At 41.3% G+C, this 25,102-nt stretch overlaps 1 protein-coding gene across 1 annotated transcript; it reads left to right on the top strand.

The window, feature by feature from the left end:
* Positions 1–140: 140 nt before the first annotated feature.
* On the top strand, positions 141–25,102 carry LOC134657965 (DNA ligase 1). The gene is made up of 18 exons (XM_063513570.1): positions 141–604; positions 952–1,098; positions 1,655–1,718; positions 1,764–1,907; positions 2,508–2,669; positions 4,483–4,645; positions 10,434–10,525; positions 11,171–11,374; positions 12,289–12,373; positions 12,996–13,131; positions 13,916–14,106; positions 15,050–15,196; positions 16,905–17,025; positions 18,153–18,315; positions 18,976–19,139; positions 20,557–20,798; positions 22,892–23,038; positions 24,970–25,102. Exons 1-18 carry the CDS (start codon positions 377–379, stop codon positions 25,100–25,102), a joined length of 2,733 nt encoding a protein of 910 aa, XP_063369640.1. The 5' UTR covers positions 141–376.

The raw sequence follows: 25,102 nt of genomic DNA, 5'->3' as shown, positions 1-25,102 counted from the left end.
GCGCCTACATTTTTCAAATATGCCGCCTTTTTCTACTGACAAGTTCTGCTTGACCAAGTATACATTACATATGGAACAGTAGTTAGTCTACACTCCGCTTTACGATCGCGCGTAAATGCGTAGTGGCGTGTGTTCGATTTCGCGCCCTTTGTTTTGTGTCAGTAAGACGTCATTACAATGTTAAAGCAAATTCATTCTTATTTGAACGCATTAGAATATCAATTACCGTATTGAATTTCTGTAACTTTGTTTACATTTTGACAGTCAATAGTTTGGTTATAATCGTAAAAAAGAATTCGTTACTTATTTTATCGTTTTCTGACGTGAATTTATTGAATAATGTTTTAATTACAATTCCGTAGTGCAATGTTAACATATGAATTGCTTTAATAAATTATTTTTACCGTGTAGATTAGTTATAACCGGTGCTAATAGATTCGTTTGTCCATCAGTACGATTTCTTCAGAGTTCAAAGCATAGAAGCCTTTTATTTCCTAGTATAGACACTTTACAAGTAAGAACCATGGCTCAGAAGAGTATTATGTCGTTCTTTAAAATCACACCGAAGAAAGACGCTGAAATTAAAAAGGAACAACCCGAAAATGTAAGTTAGATTCATGATTATTGCTTTCTTTCTTTTCACTAAACTTTATTTATTATTATTATATGATATATCGGATTATCGAGGCCCAACTGTAATGTTTTTGTTAATAGTGAGATTTCTGCATTTTAGCCTGCAGTCGCCCAACTGCTGAGCATAGGCCTCTCTTCGTGTATGCCACTTGTCCCGGTTCTGTGCTAGTCTCATCCTAAAGTGCCCCGCGATTTTTCGAACGTCATTCACCCTCGTCAACGGACACTAGACGCTTCTTTCATCTGAAAGCCGCCACCAATCCGTCAACATAGTGAGATTTACATTATTTTAACTTTTTTTTCTTCATGATTTTATAGGACACATCTCTCGAAGATGCAGAAATGAACGAACCGTCGCCAGTCCAAAATGGAAAGGCTAAGCGGACATCGAAAAGGCAGAGGCTGGACAGCAGCAGCAGTGAGTCCCAGTCTCCGAAGAAGGAGAATCCACCAACATCTGTAACGGTAATTACTAGCTTCTTCCCCTGAACTGAAAGAATCAAATATTTTCCTAAAGCCCCGTCTCCATATCGCGCGGCAAGCTATCGAACATTGGCTCGCGTGGCAGCCGCGCACAATGGATACCGGGCTGGCTCGCGAGCCAGCGAGTTGGCTCGCGAGCTAACCCGGTATCCATTGTGCGCGGCTGCCGCGCGAGCCAATGTTCGATGGTTTGCCGCGCGATATGGAGATGGGGCTTTACATCATTCATCATCACAATTTTAAGAGTCTGGCTGTTGTCGGTGGAGTTATCGCCATTCCGTTCTTCTCTCTGCCACTGTTTTGAGCTCCTGATACGTCACTACGTTGATTTTCTCTTTAGCTTGGTTCAAAACCGCACATCTCGGCCTTCCTCTGCCTCTTTTTTGCTATTCTTCCTTCAATTATAGTCTTTATGTAAGTATCGTGCCGTATCAGGTGCCCCAAAATGTTTCCCATTCTGTTTTCAATAGTTTTCAAGGTTCTCTTTTCACCTACCAAACAATAACAACAACTATAAATATAATAATGTTATTTCTAGAAAAAGAAGGTCAAAAGACAACGAATAGAGAGCTCAGAAAGTGAATCTGAACCTATTAAATCACCTGAAAAATCACCCGAGAAATCATCTGAAACACCCGAGAAATCACCTGAAAAATCACCTGCGAAGTCTACAGAAACTTCCCCAATGCAGTCCCCAGTGAAAGAGATAAAAATAGAGAAGAGTGACAATGTGAAGACTTACCAGTCACCAAAGACTAAGAAGGCTAAGGCAAAGAAGGAGGGCAAAAGTGGTATGTTGGTAGCCAACTCGCTGGCTCGCGAGCCAACCCGGTATCCATTGCGGGCGGCTGCCGCGCGAGCCAAGGTTCGATAGTTCGCCGCGCGATATGGAGACGGGGCTTAATATTATGTCTCTACAGTCACTATAGATATTTACGATACAAGTGCGGAAAAGAGGAAATTCGAAAGTGGCGATAAATTAAAACACGACCGAAGGAAGTGTTTTAAATCGACACGAGTTGCGAATTACATATTCGTACGTGTATCGTACAACGTTTTACAGTACATATGGCCCTTTAAACTTTTGACATACACACGAAAAGTGCTATTTTACGCCTAGGGCCATATCTAGTATTATATGATCTGTGGCCATATGTACTGTAAAAATGATTTTGAAATACATTCCTAAAAGTTCTGTACTATACTGTATTGCTCTTTATGTAAATACCAAAAAAAGATTAAATGATTGTATTATGCAAAAATCGTGCACCCGAATTTGGCAGCTGAAGTAGATGGCGCTGTAGGTCATATGTTTTGAGGTCATGAGGTTGCCAAATGTCAACTTTACAAATAATACATCATCGCTGTAACAGTTTTGCTTCTTTTTTCAGAAAACATTGCGAAAAAGGTTATAAAAAAAGAAAAATCACCACCACCTAAGAGTCAATCAATAAAGAAAGAGAAGTCTCCGCTTAAAGAGAATGGAAAGGACAAAACTCCTGAGAAAAAGACGAAAGAGGTCAAGAAGGAAAGAGAAAGTGGACTGGTTGCAGGTATGTAATGTAATAACAGCAAATCCTACTAATTCCCGTACGAGAGGTCATGACTTTAAGTTAGAAAGGCATAGGTCCAACAGTAACCCATACAAACACTTTTTGAGCAACCGAGTAGTGAGGGCTCAGAACAAACTCCCCTAAGATGTGGTTTCAGCACAATATGTGAACCAATTTAAAAAATAAATTAGACAAGCACACCTATATACATCTACTTGTTAATGATAACTGTCACCGATGACTGGATACAGGCAATATCAGTAGTCACAAATGCCTGCCTGCTTATAGAATAGAATAAGATTTCCTACTATCCCTTAATTAGCAATTAATTTAGTATGGGCAGGCCTATGGAACTCTCCGCGCGAGCTCGGTTATATACCTACGAATCTCTTCCCGTTCGCGGTAGAAAAGCAAGCCAGTTGGTTGCCACGCGCGCACACGCACGCACGTCGCGTCGCCGCGCGCTCGAATATGCCAAAATGTATGCGAAAGAGATGTCTTCGTCACGAACAAATAACACAGCTTGTAGTGTGGATGGATGCAGAAACAACAAAATTAATTAAAAAAAGCCTTTTTAGCTCTTCCGACAGATAGGCAAAGTATAGTAGGTATAGACATTCTCAATATAAGTAGTTTAAAAAACGGCGTAAACACTGCGATTACTGCAGTGACTGCTGTTGACCTTTTAAAATGTTTCGCAGTCACTCGTCGGAATAAAACGCATAAACGGAATATTATAATTACTTATTTCAACTTATCTTGCTCATATACTTATAGTTATTTTACGCTATGCTTTTATATGGCAAGTTCTAATGCTAGTTGGACAATAAAAACTTATATTTTAGGTAGGTATCTCCTATAGAATATATAGTTTAAGTAGGTACTTATTTTTATAATCATTTCTAAGCGTCGGCAACCCTAGCGTTGTACCGGTGCGCGCGGTGCGGGGAGCGGCGCGTTGAAGGTCACTCCATTGTATAGCCTGACCAGTAATATATGATAATTGTCAAGAGGGCGCTGTTATTCTCATGTATAGGGTGACAATTCAGTGTAGTATGAAAAAATTAGTTCCAGTGAAATTCCGCAACATGGCGCACCCTCAATAGATCCTGGTTCACCTATATTTTAGTGTAGGTATTAAATTAAAACTAGAAATGCCCCGAATAGTGGTTTTGGCCGAATACCGAATATTCAGCCCCTGTGTCGGCCGCATACCGAATATTCGGCATGACATGTGAACATTTTGAGTCACAATTATTATGAAAACTGATCGCTAACATATTAGCTCAACGTTAGATGACGTTAGCTATGATATATTTTTGTTGAACGGCATTAATGAATAGAGTCAAAAAAAACAGACTCATGATAAAAATAAAATGTTTGTAATCAATAAATGCTCAAAAAAGGGTCTTTGTATTTAACAACTTTCCAAGAACACATTCTAAATATACCTACATAAATAAATACCTACATAGTTAAAAATTCGATTATACCTACATAGTTTTTGGTTATTTTTATTCTGCAATTTTTCTTTTTAAGTAGGTGCAACAGATATTCGGTATTCGGCCGAATAGTAGCCAACATTCGGCCGAATACCGAATATTCGGCAAAGTGGCCGAATAGGCCGAATACCGAATAGTTGCCGAATATTCGTGGCATCTCTAATGAAAACAATAGGTATTTACGTTTTCTTTGAGAGATAAGTATCTGTTCGTAAGAACTATTATATAATCTGTGGTATGGGATTCAGCATCGTTACGGTAGATGTTGCTAGAGCCTCCCTTATAATTATAAACCGCTTTCTCTATTACAGAAACAGAATACGACCCCACAAAGTCTAAATACCACCCGATCAACGACGCGTGTTGGGCGCCGAAGCAACCAGTCCCGTACTTGGCCCTGGCCAAGACACTTGAAGCCATAGAGGCCATTTCAGCGCGACTCAAGATTGTAGAGATACTGAGTAACTACTTTAGGTAAACCACCTTGGGAACAAATCAAATTATTTTATTAAGAGCCCATCAACGTGCACACTAGCGCCACTGCTAAATAATCGTGATTATTTAAATTTAACGAAAGATATTTAAAAAAAGGGGGCCACTACGTACTGTAGGTATCTTGTATTAAAGTACCTTTTGAATACATCAAACTAGTTTCTATGGCTGGATTCGTCAATCTATGCGTCCAAAGTTAAAACGGCCGTTTTTGTTTTGAGTTCATAGATTGACGAATCCAGGGGAGTTCCATTTTCGACGCCGTACCGAGTGGTCGTGCCTAGAGCAAACAAATAAACCACATAAACGCGCAACGAAACAATAGCACCCATCGCCAGATGGTCGAGCATCGCCGCGCCAACATCTAAGAGCCATCTCGCGCTAAAGCTCTCGGGTCGCTTGGTTACTAAATTACAGAATCCCGTGAAAGTGTTTATAGTTACGGTTATCAGTGCACCCCAATTATAAAATATTTACGTGTACAAGTGCGTTAATCTGTATGCGGCCCGTGCCTGCGCAAGCCCACCGTGACGATCGTAGGTGCGATCGCTGCTTCATCAGCGGTCCAACGTCGAGACGCGGCGTCTGTCGTCCCCGCCTACACCACGGCCAAACTTGGTGAGATCGCTCCGAATCTGCTTGCTCATATGGGGCATTTCATATGAAGCGGACAGGAAAAAAAAAGTGAGGTTCCCGAATTTGTTTATATTTGGTTTAGTTCTTCTTCTAGTAGGTATAAAACCGGACGCCAAATATTTTTTATATATGACGTTTATTTTAAAAATTATGAGCTTTTCAAAAATTACCGTAATTGAAATTCCGATTTTTTTAAACTCGAATATCGAATAATTAAAATATATAACTTGTTATTAAACCAAGCGTTTTGTATAGAATTTTTAATGATCTTTTCAGCGAAGAAATCAATTTTGAAAAATAAACAAAAAATAATGGTTAAAACCGGAAGTAAACTTTTCGAAACCATTTTTCGAAAACTTTGACCAGTTTTTTTTTATTTATTTTTATCTCAAAATATAGCCCTAAGTATGTACAAAATACACTAGAAGTTGCAGAATGGGATCTCCATTGGTTAAGACAATAGGTCAATAAATGTACATACATGTCGCCCTGAGTGCGACGTACCGTACTGGTAATTGGTATACATACATATAGCAGCTGTTTAGCTTATAATTCTTATTGTAAAATAATAAAAATTATGAAATAAACTGGTTAGAATTGTTGACTTTCTTATTTCATTATGTTATGATTTACCAGCAGTCTTACTAAATACATGTTCTTATAAGTAAAACAGCTGCTATATGTATGTATACCAGTACCAGGGATGTAACGGATGTGGTTTTATCGGAACCGAAAGCGGAACCAGATGTTTTAAATTTAGTTTATCGGAACCAGAAACGGAATCGGAACCGAAAACGGAACCGGAACCAGAACCGGAGCCTGAGTCAGTACTATCAGTAGGTATACATTACACAACACAACACATACAATGATATATAACTATAGATAGGTTATACTCATACTTGAGGAGCATAAAAAATACTTCCATATTTATTTCTGTGCCTACGAAGGAATCTGTTATTTTTGATTAATTTTCTAATTCCATCCATCTTTCTCACACTTGTTGTTAAACATAAGGTCGTCTCTTTCTCTTTCGGTGTGCGGGAGCTCGTTAGCACGTGCACATTTCTCGCTTGTCCAGCCGCGACTAAAGGCAATTTGTCACAAGTTAAGCGCTTCAATTTGGGAACGCCTATAACCTATCTTGAGTTATAAATCATTGAACACATACGAATAGGTACTTTAAATTCGAAAACACGGATAAACCAGAACATCTAATTACTGCAGCACGTGGCAAGCGGGGCTATGAGCGAATGACTGGTATAAACCTGTTTGTTTTTGATGTACACCGCTCATGCCCGCTGCCGCGCTAAGCATTGACATCCGATATAACTTCCGTTTCAAAAGTAAAGGAACCGGAACAGAAACGGATGTGTAATACCAAACGGAAGTTCCGACTTAAAGCCCTTGCTACACGGTCGCCGACAAGGCCCTCAGACCGCGTGGCCTTGGTCTGGACGGACCGTGTAGACAGTTGTTTCCAACAAAATTTGACCAAAACTGACCAAGGTCAGACCAAGGACAGACGGTTAGAAGGCTTGTCGGCGACCGTGTAGCAAGGGCTTAACGGAAACGGAGCTCTGTAACATCCCTGACCAGTACGGTACGTCGCACTCAGGGCGACATGTATGTACATTTATTGACCTATTGTCTTAACCAATGGAGATCCCATTCTGCAACTTCTAGTGTATTTTGTACATACTTAGGGCTATATTTTGAGATAAAAATAAATAAAAAAAAACTGGTCAAAGTTTTGGAAAAATGGTTGCGAAAAGTTTACTTCCGGTTTTAACCATTATTTTTTATTTATTTTTCAAAATTGATTTCTTCGCTGAAAAGATCATTAAAAATTCTATACAAAACGCTTGGTTTAATAATAAGTTATATATTTTAATTATTCGATATTCGAGTTTAAAAAAATCGGAATTTCAATTACGGTAATTTTTGAAAAGCTCATAATTTTTAAAATAAACGTCATATATAAAAAATATTTGGTGTCCGGTTTTATACCTACTAGAAGAAGAACTAAACCAAATATAAACAAATTCGGGAACCTCACTTTTTTTTTTCCTGTCCGCTTCATATGAAATGCCCCACAGGCTAAAGACGCCCATCAAGCCCTAAACCTAAATCCCTACCCTAGGTAGGCAACCTAACTACGACTAAAGCTAGGCCCATAATACTACCCTAATCTACATAATAACTAGACATATTTTGACGGGTCTACTCTTCGACAATCGCTTTTTAATCCTAAAGAGCCTTAAATAAGCGAATAAATAACATAGGAAGGCACACATATTTACCTTCAACTACCAATTGTTAGTACTCCATAAACGGTATAGTATATAGATCAAATATTGCACATAGTTTTCCCAGCTTTAATTTATACCAGCACCAACAGGCCACTGTTGGCTTCTACCGACTCATATCGTTATAGGTAAGGAAGGCAGATCACTTACCTACCAGTTGATTTCAGTTATATCTAGTTTCATCTACCTAGTCTTTTTTATTAATAACGCCTTATTTTGCCAGCCTTAATTCCAGTACCTCTAGCCTACCACCATCGAGCTAGCTTTGGCCCAAAGCGCGATTATTTAGTAGGAAAGCTGATTTCATAGCCAATTTAGTCCGTTTTTATTATTCACGAATTTAGTTTGGTGCCATTGTTCCACATTTAATAATATTAAATGATATCCTGAAATGGTAGATTATCCTACCTTAACAAGACATCAATCGTATAGGTGCAGAATAATATATATATGTTGTATTCCAGAGAATCAATTATCATAAAACAAAGTATATCGTAACTACTTACACATAACAGGAACGATATTTGGTATTACCTACCTACTTTACTCACAATAACCCGAAGACATATTGCTCCCCGGAAAGCCCGAAATATCCACATCTGCCGCTAAAAAAAGGGATTTCTCTCTGCAACTAGTTGAAACAATACCAACGCAACTTATTTGTAAAAGAGTACACATCTGGCACTATTCATAGTAGTTCTACAAAATACGGTCATTAACAGTAATAATTTACGCAAGGCACTACCTACGCAAGGGTTGTTTGCCTGCCATTGTCTCCATTTACAGGACGCCAGCGTGAACATAATAAAACAGACGGCCACAAAATCCGGGTTCCTTAGACAATTCTATTATACTGACAATAACGCCAAGATCCTCACAAACTTCATCAAAGAGTCCCGCATGCAATATACGAACGAATAATCTTAAGAGACATGCTAAATAAGTCAGGAACAACGCCGAGGCCCAGTAAGATTCGCGATATACTACACGGCAAAACAATAACCAAAAGGATAAAATGCCTACGAATGTGCTACCTAGGACACATCCTAAGACGGCCAAAACCGCACCTCCTAGAAGTAGCATATATAACTAATAGAGCCAAAAAACTTGAAGTTGACAGACCACTCTGCACTTGAACTCGCTGAAAACTCGCTGACACAGAACATGGAGTATTACACCAGGCATCCATCTGAGTGGATCAACATGGCAGACGACAAAGGCGAATTCATCTAAGCAGCAAGAGAAATATATCAACTGGACGAAACCGACAGCGAATCAGACGAAGAAGAAACAGCACCTCGAATCGACGAGCACATCGACGATTGATACAAGATACTACGAAGACCGAAACGGAAACGACGAGCCGCATATCACCAACGCTCTCCTTCAACAACATAACCTACCCCACCTATCTTCCAATATTGGCTTGAGGCTGCATAGCCGGCTGATTGTAACTATCCCTCCCCATCCCAGAGCGTGTCACTCCCTTAAAATTTCGTCCCCTGGTATGCCGGCTAGTCCGGAGCGGGCATGTTCCCGGCTGGGTGTGGCGCATTCTTGAGTTCATAGATTGACGAATTCAGCCACATAGAACCTAGTTTGATGTATTCAGAAGGTACTTTAATACAAGATACAGTACGTAGCGTAGCCCCTTTTTAGGGTTCCGTAGCCAAATGGCAAAAAACGGAACCCTTATAGATTCGTCATGTCTGTCTGTCTGTCCGTCTGTCTGTCCGTCCGTATGTCACAGCCACTTTTCTCCGAAACTATAAGAACTATACTGTTGAAACTTGGTAAGTAGATGTATTCTGTGAACCGCTTTAAGATTTTCATACAAAAATAGAAAAAAAACAATAAATTTTTGGGGTTCCCCATACTTCGAACTGAAACTCAAAAATTTTTTTTTCATCAAACCCATACGTGTGGGGTATCTATGGATAGGTCTTCAAAAATGATATTGAGGTTTCTAATATCATTTTTTTCTAAACCGAATAGTTTGCGCGAGAGACACTTCCAAAGTGGTAAAATGTGTGTCCCCCCCCCTGTAACTTCTAAAATAAGAGAATGATAAAACTAAAAAAAATATATGATGTACATTACCATGTAAACTTCCACCGAAAATTGGTTTGAACGAGATCTAGTAAGTAGTTTTTTTTTAATACGTCATAAATCGCCTAAATACGGAACCCTTCATGGGCGAGTCCGACTCGCACTTGGCCGCTTTTTTTAAATATCTTTCGTTAAATTTAAATAATCGCGATTATTTAGCAGTGGCGCTAGTGTGTACGTTGATGGGCTCTTAAATATTTTGATTTCTGTTTTTTCTATATATAAATTACCGAAACCGACCTTCACCACTGGAGGGCTTCGTCACTTTTTTTTTTAATATATGAAATCTATTTCAGTTTATTCTTTAGGTTCTTAAGAGTCCCTAGCAAGCTCGGTCGAATTTGACCTTCCCATACAAACGGAGTTTCGATGTCATTAAAACTACGTGTTGGATGGATTGTAATGAAACTTTGCACATACAATGACATTTTTGAATATATTAACTCACATTTATAGACCTCTTGTCTACCCCAAACTTTTTAATACACTTTTCGTCGGGTAGTTGTACAAATCTCTGTTTTGACATTTCGCTGGGACATCAGTTAGCCGCGACCACGACCAGTGAAACCTGTGTCGAAACGTCGGCCAATAAAGATAATTGAATAAATTTCGCGTTAGACCCGTCTATAAATGTGAGTTAATGTGTTCAAGACGCGAAAGTTTTAAATATTATATTTCTGAATATGATTTTCGCTCATGAAAGTTTTCTACTCCAGGTCGGTGATAGTTTTGACTCCAGAAGACTTGCTGCCGAGCGTGTATCTGTGTCTGAATCAAATCGCGCCGGCGTATCATAGCCTGGAGCTTGGTAAGTCACACATATTTTTTTTAATAAAATTCGGTTTAATGACTGGTCTGGCCTAGGGTAGTGACCCTGCCTTTTAAGCCGCGGTCCTGGCTTCGAATCCCAGTAAGGGCATTTATTTGTGTGATGAGCACAGATATTTGTTCCTGTCTTGGGTGTTTTCTATGTATTTATGTATTTGTATATATATATCGTTGTCTGAGTACCCACAACACAAGCCTTCTTGAGCTTACTGTGGGACTTAGTCAATCTGTGTATGAATGTCCTGTATTTTTTTTTATTCGTAAATCTCTTCTTCCTCGCGTTATCCCGGCATTTTTGCCACGGCTCATAGGAGCCTGGGGTCCGCTTGACAACTAATCCCATGATTTGACGTAGGCACTAGTTTTTACGAAAGCGACTGCCATCTGACCTTCCAACCCAGAGGGGAAACTAGGCCTTATTGGGATTAGTCCGGTTTCCTCACGATGTTTTCCTTCACCGAAAAGCGACTGGTAAATATCAAATGATATTTCGTACATAAGTTCCGAAAAACTCATTGGTACGAGCCGGGGTTTGAACCCGCGACCTCCGGATTGATAGTCGCACGCTCTTACCGCTAGGCCACCAGCGCTTTTTTTATTCGTAAATAAATGCACCATATTCTAGGCATAGCCGAGACCTACCTAATGAAAGCCATAGGCCAGTCCACCGGCCGAACCTTGGCCCAGATGAAAGCAGCAGCCCAGAAAAGTGGAGACCTGGGCGCCGTGGCTGAACAGGCCAGGTCTACACAGAGAACTATGTTCACACCACCACCTTTAAAGACGAGAGCTGTGTTCAATGCTCTCAAAGAAATTGCTGGAATGACTGGTAAGACTCAAGCAAAGACAAAGTCAAATCGGTATCCTCCCAACCTGTTTACTTACATCTTCCATAGTCCCAGTCTGTTTACGTTTTATCTGAAAAAATAGAGACCTATAGTTCGTTTTTTTAGCATTAGAAAGAAGACAAGCGATCTTGACGTGTCATTAAATTGAAAAACGCTTTAAAAAAATCAGTAACTATTACTTATGAAAGCAAAAGAATGTAAATAATAGTATATGATTCATAATAGGCTACATTCCTACTAGTCAAATCAGCTTCTTTTTTAGAACTGTCAAAACGATTTGCTAATATGGAATTTATATGAAAACGAATGTAGTGACGTCACGGTAAACTTACCTACTTTTTATATTTTAATCCGATTTATTAAATACAAATTGTGTTTAAAAATAGCTGCTGTCTGTGTTTTTCTAATAATTATCTGGTGCTTTATTTCGTGCACGGTTTGTTATAATTTATTTTAAGTAGGTACAGGAAACATCCCTATTGTTACATATTTGTCGTGACTTATTTTTCAAAAGTGTTTTTCAATAAAAAGACACGTCAAGATAGTTTACCTTTTTTCTGATGCTAAAAAAAACGAACTATAGCTCCCATTAAGTCACTCGCCTCAAATGTCATTAATAGGGTATTCTCCTACTAGTCAAATTAGTTACTTTTTTAGAACTGTCAAAACGATTTGCTAATATGGAATTTATATGAAACATTACATGGTGACGTCACGGTCAATACACCTACTTTTTATATTTCTATCCGATTTATTAAATAGAACTTGTGTTTAAAAATAACTTCATATGTGTTTTTCTAATAATGATCTGGTGCTTTATTTCATGCATGATGTAAAATAATTTATTTTAAATACAGTATAATACCCTATTAGATTAAATTCTATTGTTTTTCAGGACAAGCATCAGTGAATAAGAAAATAGGCAAAATCCAGTCGCTATACGTCGCTTGCCGCTTCTCCGAGTCCCGATACTTAATACGGTAATTACATTTATGTATTATGTGGGCTTCAGCTTGGCCAAAAAATGTGTTTAATCTCCTCTATAGTATACTGGAAAAGGGGACCAAAAATATGAACAATTAAAAAAAGTCTGTGAAATATTCTTAATGAAAACACTATAAAACACGGCAGGTCTACGACGGTACGCTATTTTGTTTTTACGGTTACATTCTGATCTTTTCGTGTCATACGATAAGGTACGAAACCCTCCACGCGTGGTCCTAAACGCATTCGTTTCATCTTTCTCGCGTTTTTCCCGGCATTTTGTCACGGCTCATGGGAGCCTGGGGTCCGCTTGGCAACTAATCCCAGGAATTGGCAGACGCTAGTTTTTACGAAAGCGACTGCCATCTGACCTTCCAACCCAGAGGGTTAACTAGGCCTTATTGGGATTAGTCCGGTTTCCTCACGATGTTTTCCTTCACCGAAAAGCGACTTGTAAATATCAAATGATATTTCGTACATAAGTTCCGAAAAACTCATTGGTACGAGCCGGGGTTTGAACCCGCGACCTCCGGATTGTAAGTCGCACGCTCTTACCGTTAGGCCACCAGCGCCTAGACGCATTTGTTTGATATTTTAAAATAATGTTTGTATTTTTAGATCGCTGGAAGGCAAACTCCGCATTGGTCTGGCCGAGCAGTCGGTGCTACAAGCGCTCGCACAAGCTGTTGCCACGTCTCCGCCTGGGTCTGATGTCCTCGACGCGAGCCAGGGACTGTCGGCCGCGGAGTTCAAGGTTCGATCCCGACCATTAATACGTTCATATTATTTTCGGTACAAGTTTTTATCGCTGACTGTACTTTTCTTTCCACAGGCAACTAATACCCATCGAGACAATTCTAAAAACTCCAAGCCCAATTAGGTTACCGTTAAATGGGGTGAGTAGGTTTCGCGGGGAGAGGTGGGTTATGAATGGGGAGAGAAGGTTTGAAAGGGGGTGAGATGGTTTTTTAAGGCTACTGCCACAAAAACAATGCATTCCAATTTAAATTGGAGCTATAGTAATACGCATAATAAAAAAAAATCGATCCAACATTCTTCCAAAATCACCTTTGTATGAAAAGCCCTCTCACCCCAAATACAAGGCACTACGGGGTGAGGTGGGTTTTCCTCTTTATCGTCAAAGTTATGAAATGGAACTACCCAAAATAAGATAAAAACTAAAATACAAACGTCCGGAACACTTGTTATATACACCATTCAGTTTGCATATGTAAAAATAAAATGTTATCGAGGTTTGAATGTCAGTTTTGCGCCTACTCACCCCATTTTACGGTACGCTGTTTTATAACAGTGTCTATGGCCACCTCCTGTCTCCATCATCATTAGCTCGATGGTACCATAATGTCCATAATATTGCATTGCATCCGACTTACACGTATACGGATGCAAATTTTCAGCTTCATTGGAAGTCGGGAAGTGGATCGATATCGTATCGTACGACGTAGCCCTAGGCATGAAAAACTTGCGTGGTCCGATTCTTTCAAAAAATAAATTGATAAAAAAACCTTTTTCTCCAGGCTATAGTCGACGAACAGGCCCTCATAATCAAAACCACCTATTGCGAGTGTCCTAACTACGAGATGATAATCCCAGTACTGCTCGAACACGGGGTAAAGGCACTCCCACAACACTGCAAACTGACGCCGGGTATTCCACTAAAACCTATGTTAGCACATCCTACTAAGGGAGTCCACGAAGTGCTGAACCGGTAAGCTATCTGTCTCACTCTCGAAATAAGATTAAATTATAAAGAAAATAAACATTATTAAGATTAGATTAAGTTTACCACCAAAAGGCTACTTTTAATCATAGCTGGTGGTCCCTTTAATAAGCATCTCGAGTGTAGAGTCATATGTAGAGCAATTTTGTTTAGCCAGAAAAAGAAGCGCTTACTAAACTAAACAAGTTCCAAGATAGAGATCAGAGCCCGTACCATGAGTCACTGACAGTGTCAAAACTGACATTTAAGTACGCTATCGAGAACGTAATTTACTTTTTATACATCTCGTTTGCACTAATATGCGAGTACGAGCGAGATGTATAGGAAGTAAATTACGTTCTCGACGGCGTTTATGTCAGTGCCAAACTGATGGTAGCCGTATAGAGCGTGCATTACTCGTAAAACATTGAGTCATACACAGGCAGAAAAGGGATGTTAGAGAAAAGGTAAACCAAGAAAAAGGTGGTTGGACTGTGTGAGAGATGATATCAAAACAAATCAGGTGAATGGTGAGATAAGTAACAAAGAGGTATGCAAGAAAAAAATGCTACGCCGATCCCAAGTGGGACAAGGACAAGAGCAAGCGAATGATGGTGATAGAAAAAAAAGCAAAAATCCCATCTACTGTAATCTAATACCTTTAAACGAGCAATTCTTGTTTATTTATTTATTTATATATATATTTCGGGGATCTCGGAAACGGCTCTAACGATTTCGATGAAATTTACTATACGGCGGTTTTCGGGGGCGAAAAATCGATCTAGCTAGGTCTTATCTCTGGGAAAACGCGCATTTTCGAGTTTTTATATGTTTTCCGAGCGAAAGCTCGGTCACCCAGATATTCTAAAGTTAAAAATAATGTCTGAGAATACAACGTTGTTTTTGAGTGTATCAAATATCGAGCATTGAACCATGTAATTTTGTTTTTCAGATTCGAAGGCACGAGGTTCACCTGCGAGTATAAATACGACGGCGAGCGCGCGCAGATCCACGTGCCGAAGGTAGAGAAAGATGGAGAGGAAACTGCCGACTTGCAGCATGCATCGATATTCAGTAGGAATCAGGAAAATAATACCACGTAAGTGAAATTTGTTGAGGATAAATACCGTAAACCGGGGTGACTTTCAAATGCAGGGGCGACTTCGATATTTCAGTTTTTCAGCCGTTACATATTTTTATTCGGATTTTTTAGTAGTAGGTAAACAAGTATGTATAATAATCTAACTTGTTACACGAACAGTTCGAGAAAATAATGAATAATGATAATTTAGTGGCAGTTTTAAAACTATCAAAGTATCCCCAAAATTTCCTAAAGTCACCTCGTTTTACGGTAATAATAAATAAATAAATATCAGAGGACATCTTACACATATCAACCTAACCCCAAACTAAGCAAAGCTTGTACTATGGGTGCTAGGCGACGATATACATACTTATATAGATAAATACATACTTTTATATACATAGAACACCCATGACTCAGGAACAAATATTTGTGTTCATCACACAAATAAATGCCCTTACCGGGATTCGAACCCAGGACCATCGGCTTCACAGGCAGGGTCACTACCCACTAGGCCAGACCGGTAGTCAGGAAGGACGTGATGATGAATTTAATAAGTATTAAGTCTATTTTTTTATTCCGTAGACTAAAATGACATTTCATAGTATGAAATGACACATGATGTTCATACTATGAAATGTCATTTTAGTCTACGGAATAATAAAATAGACTTTAGAGGAGAAAATCCCGTTAATTAGTGGTACTATTGTGTATTGTGTAGTGGTGGTATTATTACTGTCACATAACCAGGCGTGGCTCACTCCGCAATTTCGTCGCGTCGCTACAAGTACATGCGGCCCACACCATTTTTAGGTTTCCGTAACTCAAAAGGAAAAAAACGGGACCCTTATAGGATCACTCGTGTGTATGTCTGTCCGTCTGTCACAGCCTATTTTTGGTGTCTAGCCATAGTAGTTGCCGCGCACCGCTACGGAACGACCGCCTGCTCGCGCTTGCGCCACCTAGCGGTCATATCTGTCGTAACAGACGCGTTTTGTTACAGAGTGAGCCTCCTCTATTTAGTACTATTATTTATTCTGTGAAACAGCTTTAATTGGGTCATCACAAAATATCAAAATTACAAAGAACATTATAGATGTTTCTGTGTTTTTCTGACATTTCCCAGGAGTCAGAAGGAGCGACCATACTTACTTTACTCTTTGGCACAGAATAAATAATAGTACTAGGCACAGAAGACTCACTCTCTAACAAAACGCGTCTGTTACGATCAGCACAGATATGGCCGCTAGGTGACGACAGCGCCACGCGCGGCTTATGGCTAGCCACCAAAATTGGTGTGGAACGGATGTACTTTTAGCTACCTGTAGCAAAGCGACGAAATCGCGGAGTGAGCCACGCCTGTCTTTGGAGAGAGCGCAATCCGGACTTGCAATCCGGAGGTCGCGTGTTCAAACCCCGGCTCGCATCAATGAGTTTTTCGGAACTTTTGTACGAAATATCATTTGATATTTACCAGTCGCTTTTCGGTGAAGGAAAACATCGTGAGGAACCGGACTAATCCCAAAAAGGCCTAGTTTCCCCTCTGGGTTGGAAGGTCAGATGGTAGTCGCTTTCGTAGAATCTAGTGTCTACGTCAATTCTTGGGATTAGTTGTCAAGCGGACCCCATGCTCCCATGAGCCGTGGCAAAATGCCGGGACAACGCGAGGAAGATGATGAACATTACTCAGGAGTGTAACTATGTAAAAACATATTGTTTTCAGGAAATACCCGGATATCCTACAGAGGCTACCTTCACTCCTAAAAGCAGAGGTGTCAAGCTGCGTGTTAGATTGCGAGGCGGTCGCTTACGACACGGTCAACAAGCAGATACTGCCCTTCCAAGTATGTATTGGTTATGTCACAGGGCGGACACGCTATACATCAAAAATGATTTGCGTTTATATGTGTGCGCGGCACGTCTGTACACGCGTCATTGAGTTTCTGACGGAATCCTGACGGAATCTCAGTAGAGCGACTTACGCACACATTCATGTCGCGGCCTGTCGCGGGCGAGGTAATCCGAGTCGGGGCGGGGCGGTGCGTGTCCGTTCTGTATGATAATACTATTACTTATTCTGTGGCTATGTGCATGTCAGTAGCAACATCCTGGCGGCTAACGGACACATTAGTTGTATGATAGTTAACACATTGCGAATTAGGGTCGTTTACATCAAACCGTGTGTGGCCGTTAAAAGCGTTTGCTAAGTTTGATTGCATGGTAAGTTTCATAGTTCACTGCTGAATGACGTTGATCAGTCGGCTGCGACGACACGAGTTGCGAATTACCTTTTCGCACGTGTATTGTACAACGTTTTACAGTACATATGGCCCTTTAAATATTTGACATAGACACGTATTGCCCTTAATCCCGCCCTAGGGCAAAAAATGTATTTCGACAATCTCAAGGGAATCAAAGCGTATATAGGTTACTTTCCGTTGAAAGTATGGAAGATAACTAATTTCGTCTTATACTACAAGTATAGGATAAAATCTGAACACTATAAGGTGTAAAAAAATAACTTTTATGTACGGAACCCTCGGTGGGCGAGTCCGACTCGCACTTATACGGTTTTTCATTAACGGTTTAGTCTCCAAAATTTTGCACTGATTTTTTATAACAATATAACAATACAACATAATATATATCACAAAAAAAAAGTCTATTTTTTTATTCGGTAGACTAAAATGACATTTCATAGTATGGAATGACACATGATGTTCATACAATGAAATGTCATTTTAGTCTACCGAATAAAAAATAGACTTTACATAGTATAAAACAAAGTCGCTTCCCTGTCTGTCTGTCTGTCTGTCTGTATGCTTAGATCTTTAAAACTACGCAACGGATTTTGATGCGGTTTTTTTTTAATAGATAGAATGATTCAAGAGGAAGGTTTATGTATAATTTGTTAACCCGTGCGAAGCCGGGGCGTGTCGCTAGTACTCTATAAACTAAAATCGCTCCACAGATCCTCTCCACCCGTAAGCGCAAGGACGCCTCAGCAGCCGACATCAAAGTACAGGTGTGCGTGTTTGTGTTCGACCTGCTCTATCTGAACGGGCGCGCTCTGGTCAGACAGCCGCTTGAGGACCGAAGGAGATTGCTGAGAGACAACTTCAATGAGGTCGAAGGTATGATATTGACTGAAAGTACATACCCCAAAGGACCATGATAAGTGTAATAACAACCATCAATAAAAATATACACTTTAATACCACTACTCGCCGCTAGATGTCGCTAGTAGTAATGTGTTTCTTAGGGTGGTATTCCATCTGTCCAATATCTTGCTCACATTTTGCTTAATGAGAGAGTGAGACGCAATGCACATTGGACCAAGATATTGGACAGATCGAATACCACCCTTAAACTATTGCATGATTAATACCTAAATACATTATTTTCAAGTAATTACTTTTTAAGGCCCCAGTACACAATGGGCCATCGCCGGCCACTCCAAGGGACGCATTTATGCGTTAGAGGGAGCAAGTGATATTGCTATCTCATTCTACCGCATCGCTGCGTCCCTTGGAGTGGCCGGCGATGGCCCATTGTGTACTGGGGCCTTAATACTCCGTTACCACAATATAATTAAAATATAAAAGCAAATCTTGTCAGTAAAAAAAGGCGCGAAATTCAAATTTTCTATGGGACGATATCCCTTCGCGTCTACATTTTTCAAATTTGCTGCCTTTTTCTACTGACAAGATCTGCTTGACCAAGTATAGTTTTCTACGCACCTACCCAGATACAGAACTGATTTCTCATCACTACCTATAATTAAATTTTCTCAGGTGAATGGCAATTCGCAACAGCCAAAGACTGCAGTTCCATGGATGAAGTACAGCAATTCTTGGATGATGCTGTCAAGGCCAGCTGCGAGGGTCTCATGGTGAAGACCCTAGAGGGAGAACACGCTAGATACGACATCGCTAGGAGGAGTCACAACTGGCTGAAGGTAGGTTTAAAAGACTAACGCTACTCTGTGGTAACAGTGCCAGAGAGTAAAAAGACACCGCATTCTTGACGAGCTCAAGTTGCAGTTTGAAAAGACGTAAAATGATAATCTGTGGCAACAGTGCCACAGACTAAAAAGACACTGCACTCTTGACGAGCTCAAGTTGCAGTTTGAAAAGACGTAAAATGATAATCTGTGGCAACAGTGCCACAGACTAAAAAGACACTGCACTCTTGACGAGCTCAAGTTGCAGTTTGAAAAGACGTAAAATGATAATCTGTGGCAACAGTGCCACAGACTAAAAATACACCGTATTCTAGAAGAGCTCAAGTTGCAGTTTGAAAAGACGTAAAATGATAATCTGTGGCAACAGTGCCACAGACTAAAAAGACACTGCACTCTTGACGAGCTCAAGTTGCAGTTTGAAAAGACGTAAAATGATAATCTGTGGCAACAGTGCCACAGACTAAAAAGACACCGCATTCTCGAAGAGCTCAAGTTGCAGTTTGAAAAGACGTAAAATGCTACTCTGTGGCAACAGTGTTACAGACTAAAGAGACATCGCGTTCCCGAAAAGCTCAAGTTGCAGTTTGAAAAGACGTAAAAGCGGTTTAGACTCTCGCGCGAGCCATGAGACGAGACGCGAGTGTAAGCGGTAGGCTCGCGGCTCGTCTCGTGGCTCGCAAGCTCGTCGAGCTAATATAATTTAAACACTAACGGCACGGCATAAGGTTTATAACCGAATGACAAACCGAACGCGAGTGTAAGCGGCGGACTCGCGTCTCGTGGCGCGGCTCGCGGCTCGTCTCGTGGCTCGCGCGAGAGTCTAAATTGGCTATAAAATGCAACGGGTTTTAAGCTTTGGTTTCCTCCGATAGCGGTGCCGTCATATGGCGGCCGTCTCCATACAAATACTACGACATCCATATTTAGCCGTATTATTTAGTATGGAGACGGCCGCTATATGACGGCACCGCTATCCTAGGAAAACCGATCTTTAGCACAGAATAAGTTCACAAAAATACCCAAGTAATCCGTAAAACGTCGACCACTAACGCCCTCTAGTAACGGGTAGCATAAGTAAAATAGTTCAATCCAAATGGCATAGATGGCGCTAGTAGTCCGGATAAGTTTAAAAGTGCATCTCATTTTCAGCTCTGCTTCAGTATTTATTATTTTTACAAGTTTTTATTAAAATCACTGTTTGTTAGTTAAATAATTTAAGTCTAGCAAAAAGTACAGGCGGCGATAAAAGCTGGTCTCGAAATTTTTTTTTCATGATAAACTTATATTTTGTATGCACTCAAATTTACTTGACCTATTCACTGTTGATTCTTCTTCCCTATCGTTTGTCCGTTTATCGTTTGTCGTAGTTTTTTTAAACAAAATATGTATAGTAAATAATTTTTTTTTTCAGCTAAAGAAAGACTACCTAGAAGGCGTAGGTGATACGATCGACGTGGTGGTAATAGGCGGCTACCATGGTCGCGGCAAGCGTCGCGGCGTATACGGAGGCTTCCTATTGGCCTGCTACGATAACAGCAGCGAGGAATACCAGGCGCTGTGCAAGATCGGCACTGGCTTCTCTGATGAAGACTTACAGACGCTTACTAAGACGCTGGAGGAACATGTGATTGAAGCGCCGAGGAATTATTACAGGTGAGTCCATCTCTGTCGCTCTTTGCGCGAAGCGCATATAGTTAGAGTAAGACAGTCATATCGAGCGTGCCACAGACTAAGAATACACCGAACTATCGAAGAGCTCGAGTTGCAGTTTTAAAAGTTGTAAAACGTTACTCTGTGGCTACAGTGCCACAGACTAAAAAAACACCGCATATTTGAAGCGCTCAAGTTGCAGTTTAAAAAGACGTAAAACGTTACTCTGTGGCTACAGTGCCACAGACTAAAAAAACACCGCACATTAGAAGAGCTCAAGTTGCAGTTTTAAAAGACTTAAAACGCTACTCTGTGGCAACCGCTCTCATGGCTACATGCGTATGGCGGCTTCCTATTGGCCTGCTACGACAACAGCAGCGAGGAATACCAGGCGCTGTGCAAGATCGGCACTGGCTTCTCTGACGAGGATCTGCAGACGCTTACTAAGACGCTGGAGGAACATGTGATTGAAGCGCCGAGGAATTATTACAGGTGAGTCCATCTCTGTCGCTCTTTGCGCGAAGCGCATATAGTTAGAGTAAGACAGTCATATCGAGCGTGCCACAGACTAAGAATACACCGAACTATCGAAGAGCTCAAGTTGCAGTTTTAAAAGACGTAAAACTTTACTCTGTGGCTACAGTGCCACAGACTAAAAAAACACCGCATATTTGAAGCGCTCAAGTTGCAGTTTAAAAAGACGTAATACGCTACTCTGTGGCTACCGCTCTCATGGCTACATGCATATGGCGGCTTCCTATTGGCCTGCTACGATAACAGCAGCGAGGAATACCAGGCGCTGTGCAAGATCGGCACTGGCTTCTCTCACGAGGATCTGCAGACGCTTACTAAGACGCTGGAGGAACATGTGATGGAAGCGCCGAGGAATTATTATAGGTGAGTCCATCTCTGTCGCTCTTTGCGCGAAGCGCATATAGTTAGAGTAAGACAGTCATATCGAGCGTGTCACAGACTAAGAATCTACCGCATATTCGAAGAGCTCAAGTTGCAGTTTTAAATGACGTATAATTCGACTCTGTAGCAACAGTGTCACAGAGTAAAAAAACACCGCATATTCGAAGAGCTCAAGTGGCAGATTGAAAAGACGTTAAATGCTACTCTGTGGCAACAGTGTCACAGACTAAAAAAACACCGCACATTCGAAGAGCTCAAGTCGCAGTTTAAAAAGACGTAAAACGCTACTCTGTGGTAACAGTGCCACAGACTAAAAAGACACCGCATTCTCGAAGAGCTCAAGTTGCAGTTTTAAAAGGCGTACTACGCTACTCTGTGGTAACCGCTCTCATGGCTATATGCGTATGGCGGCTTCCTATTGGCCTGCTACGATAACAGCAGCGAGGAATACCAGGCGCTGTGCAAGATCGGCACTGGCTTCTCTGATGAAGATCTACAGACGCTTACTAAGACGCTGGAGGAACATGTTATTGAAGCGCCGAGGAATTATTATAGGTAAGTTTGATTTTCTATCTCTATAGCTCGGATATGGTTAGAGTGAGGCAGGCATATTTAGAGCGTATCGAGCGCGCCACAGACTAAGAATACACCGCATTCTCGAAGAGCTCAAGTTGCAGTTTTAAAAGACGTAAAACTTTACTCTGTGGCTACAGTGCCATAGACTAAAAAAAAACACCGCACATTCGAAGAGCTCGAGTCGTAGTTTTAAAAGACGTAATACGCTACTCTGTGGCAGCAGTGCCACAGACTAAAAGGACGCCGCATTTTCGAAGAGCTCTAGTTCCAGTTTGAAAATACGTAAACACAAATTTTACCGTCGTTGCGGCTTGTAAGTTGAGATTTTAGTTGACATTTTAAAGCCGTAACACACTACCGTTCAAAGTCACGGTGCGCCGCACCCATAAAGGGGCCCACTGATTAACAATCCGCCGGACGGTATCGGCCTGTCAGTTGTTCGGAACTTTCAAACTTTGTTCTAACTGACAGGCTGATACCGTCCGGCGGTTAATCAGTGGGCCCCTTAAGTGAAATATATTTTACTCGCTCTCACTTATGGGTTCAGCGCACCGTGACCTTGGCGCGGTAGTGTGTTACGGCTTTAAAAACCCTTTTTTTTTCAGATACGACACCTCTCATGCGGCAGATGCGTGGTTCGCCCCCGCGTGTGTGTGGGAGGTACGATGCGCCGACCTGTCTCTGTCGCCGGCGCACAGAGCAGCTTTGGGTCTCGTCGACCCAGAAAGGGGCGTGTCATTACGCTTCCCCAGGTAATTATAGCCTGACCAGTAATATAATATATGATGATTGTCAAGAGGGCGCTGTTATTCTCATGTTAGTTAAATTAGTTCCAGTGAAATACCGCAACATGGCGCACCCTAAATAGATTCATGGTTCACCTATACTGGGTTATCATCATCTTCCTCGCGTTGTCCCGGCATTTTGCCACGGCTCATGGGAGCCTGGGGTCCGCTTGGCAACTAATCCCAGTAATTGGCGTGGGCACTAGTTTTTACGAAAGCGACTGCCATCTGACCTTCCAACCCAGAGGGTAAACTAGGCCCGTATTGGGATTAGTCCGGTTTCCTCACGATGTTTTCCTTCACCGAAAAGCGACTGGTAAATATCAAATGATATTTCGTACATAAGTTCTGAAAAACTCATTGGTACAAGCCGGGGTTCGAACCCGCGACCTCCGAATTGCAAGTCGCACGCTCTTACCGCTAGGCCACCAGCGCTTGCTACCTATACTGGGTTATATTTACCCATATTACTAAGTATGTAAAATTAAAGCCTAAGGGCTCATTTAGACGGTGCGAGAACTCGCATGCGAGTTTCATTACATTGCGTCATTTGATCGGTCGGCTGAATTGATGTAACCTTAATGGTCCGCAATGTAACTAACATCGTATACGAGTTCGCGCGCCGTCTAAATGAGCCCTAACCTTCATACTCGCTCATCATCTGTTGACAACTAATTCCAAGAATTGGCGTAGTTTTTACGAAAGCGACTCCCATCTTACCTTCCAACTGAGGGGAAACTAGGCCTTATTGGAATTAGTCCGGTTTCCTCACGATGTTTTCCTTCACAGAAAAGCGACTGGTAAATAACAAATGATATTTTGTACATAAGTTCCTAAAAACTCATTGGTACGAGCCGGGGTTTGAACCCGCAACCTCTGGATTGAAAGTCGCACGCTCTTACCTACCGCTAGGCCACCAGCGCTCTCACACCTACTATCCCGCCTACCAAAGCACAGAATAAGTAACAGTACTACCGTACAGAAAGGACACTTTCTACAAAACCGAAGTTTGACAGCGATTCGGGGTCGAATCATGATATCCCTTTCTAACTTATGGCATTATCCCTTTCGGCTATTTAGAACTGTCAAAATTCAAGTCATCTTGTCTGTGACCGTGCACGCAAAGGGACGTCAAGTTGTGTCAACCCTCAACCCTAATAATTGCTCGGAGCAATGCTGAGCCGAACGGAGCCGAGTTAGAGCTGATTTAGGCGGCGCGCGAACGCTTATACGATTTTAGTTACATTGCGGACCATGGAGGTTACATCAATTCAGCCGACCGATCAAACGACGCAATGTAATGAAACTCGCATGCGAGTTCTCGCACCGTCTAAAGCTTTGGATTCCTCCGAAAACGGTGCCGTCATATTACGGCCGTAATATAGCGGTGAATGACGTCACTAGAACGTTGTCTATGTAAACAAGATGGCGCGGTTTCCTAGACGGCGTTGATTGTCAACGTAACGTAATAAAGCGGTGCCGTCATTTCGATGACGGCCGCCATGACCTTGTCGATAGTTTCGTGAACGTTTTATTAGATAGTAGCGGTGACTCCATTTTGAATAAATGACACGAGATTGGAATAAATGATTCCGTACTACGATTATTTTCCTCTTCTGATGATATTTCATCCTCCAAGTAAATTATAGATGGTCAAGCAAATCTTGTCAGTAGAAAAAGGCGCGAAATTCAAATTTTCTATGGGACTATATCCCTTCGCGCCTACATTTTTCAAATTTGCCGCTTTGACCTTGGTGGCTGACGGAGTTTTTATGACGCCGTGGTACTTTCCACATGTCGTCACCGTAAAGACGGCCGTCTTTTGCTGACGCTATATGACGGCACCGTTTTCGGAGGAATCCAAAGCTTAAGCCTTTACTTTTACTCACTATCCCCAGATTTCTGCGCGTGCGCGACGACAAGACACCGGAGCAGGCCACGTCCGCGCAGCAGATCGCACAGATGTACCTCTCGCAGGACCAGGTCAAGAACTCTGCCAGCAAACCTGTCAACTTTGACGACTTCTACTGA

This window comes from Cydia amplana, chromosome 21, assembly GCF_948474715.1.
Source record: "Cydia amplana chromosome 21, ilCydAmpl1.1, whole genome shotgun sequence".
In the NCBI taxonomy this organism is placed as follows: domain Eukaryota; kingdom Metazoa; phylum Arthropoda; class Insecta; order Lepidoptera; family Tortricidae; genus Cydia; species Cydia amplana.
Note: the sequence above shows the minus strand (reverse complement) of the source record. Positions and strands in the feature narration are given on the sequence as shown.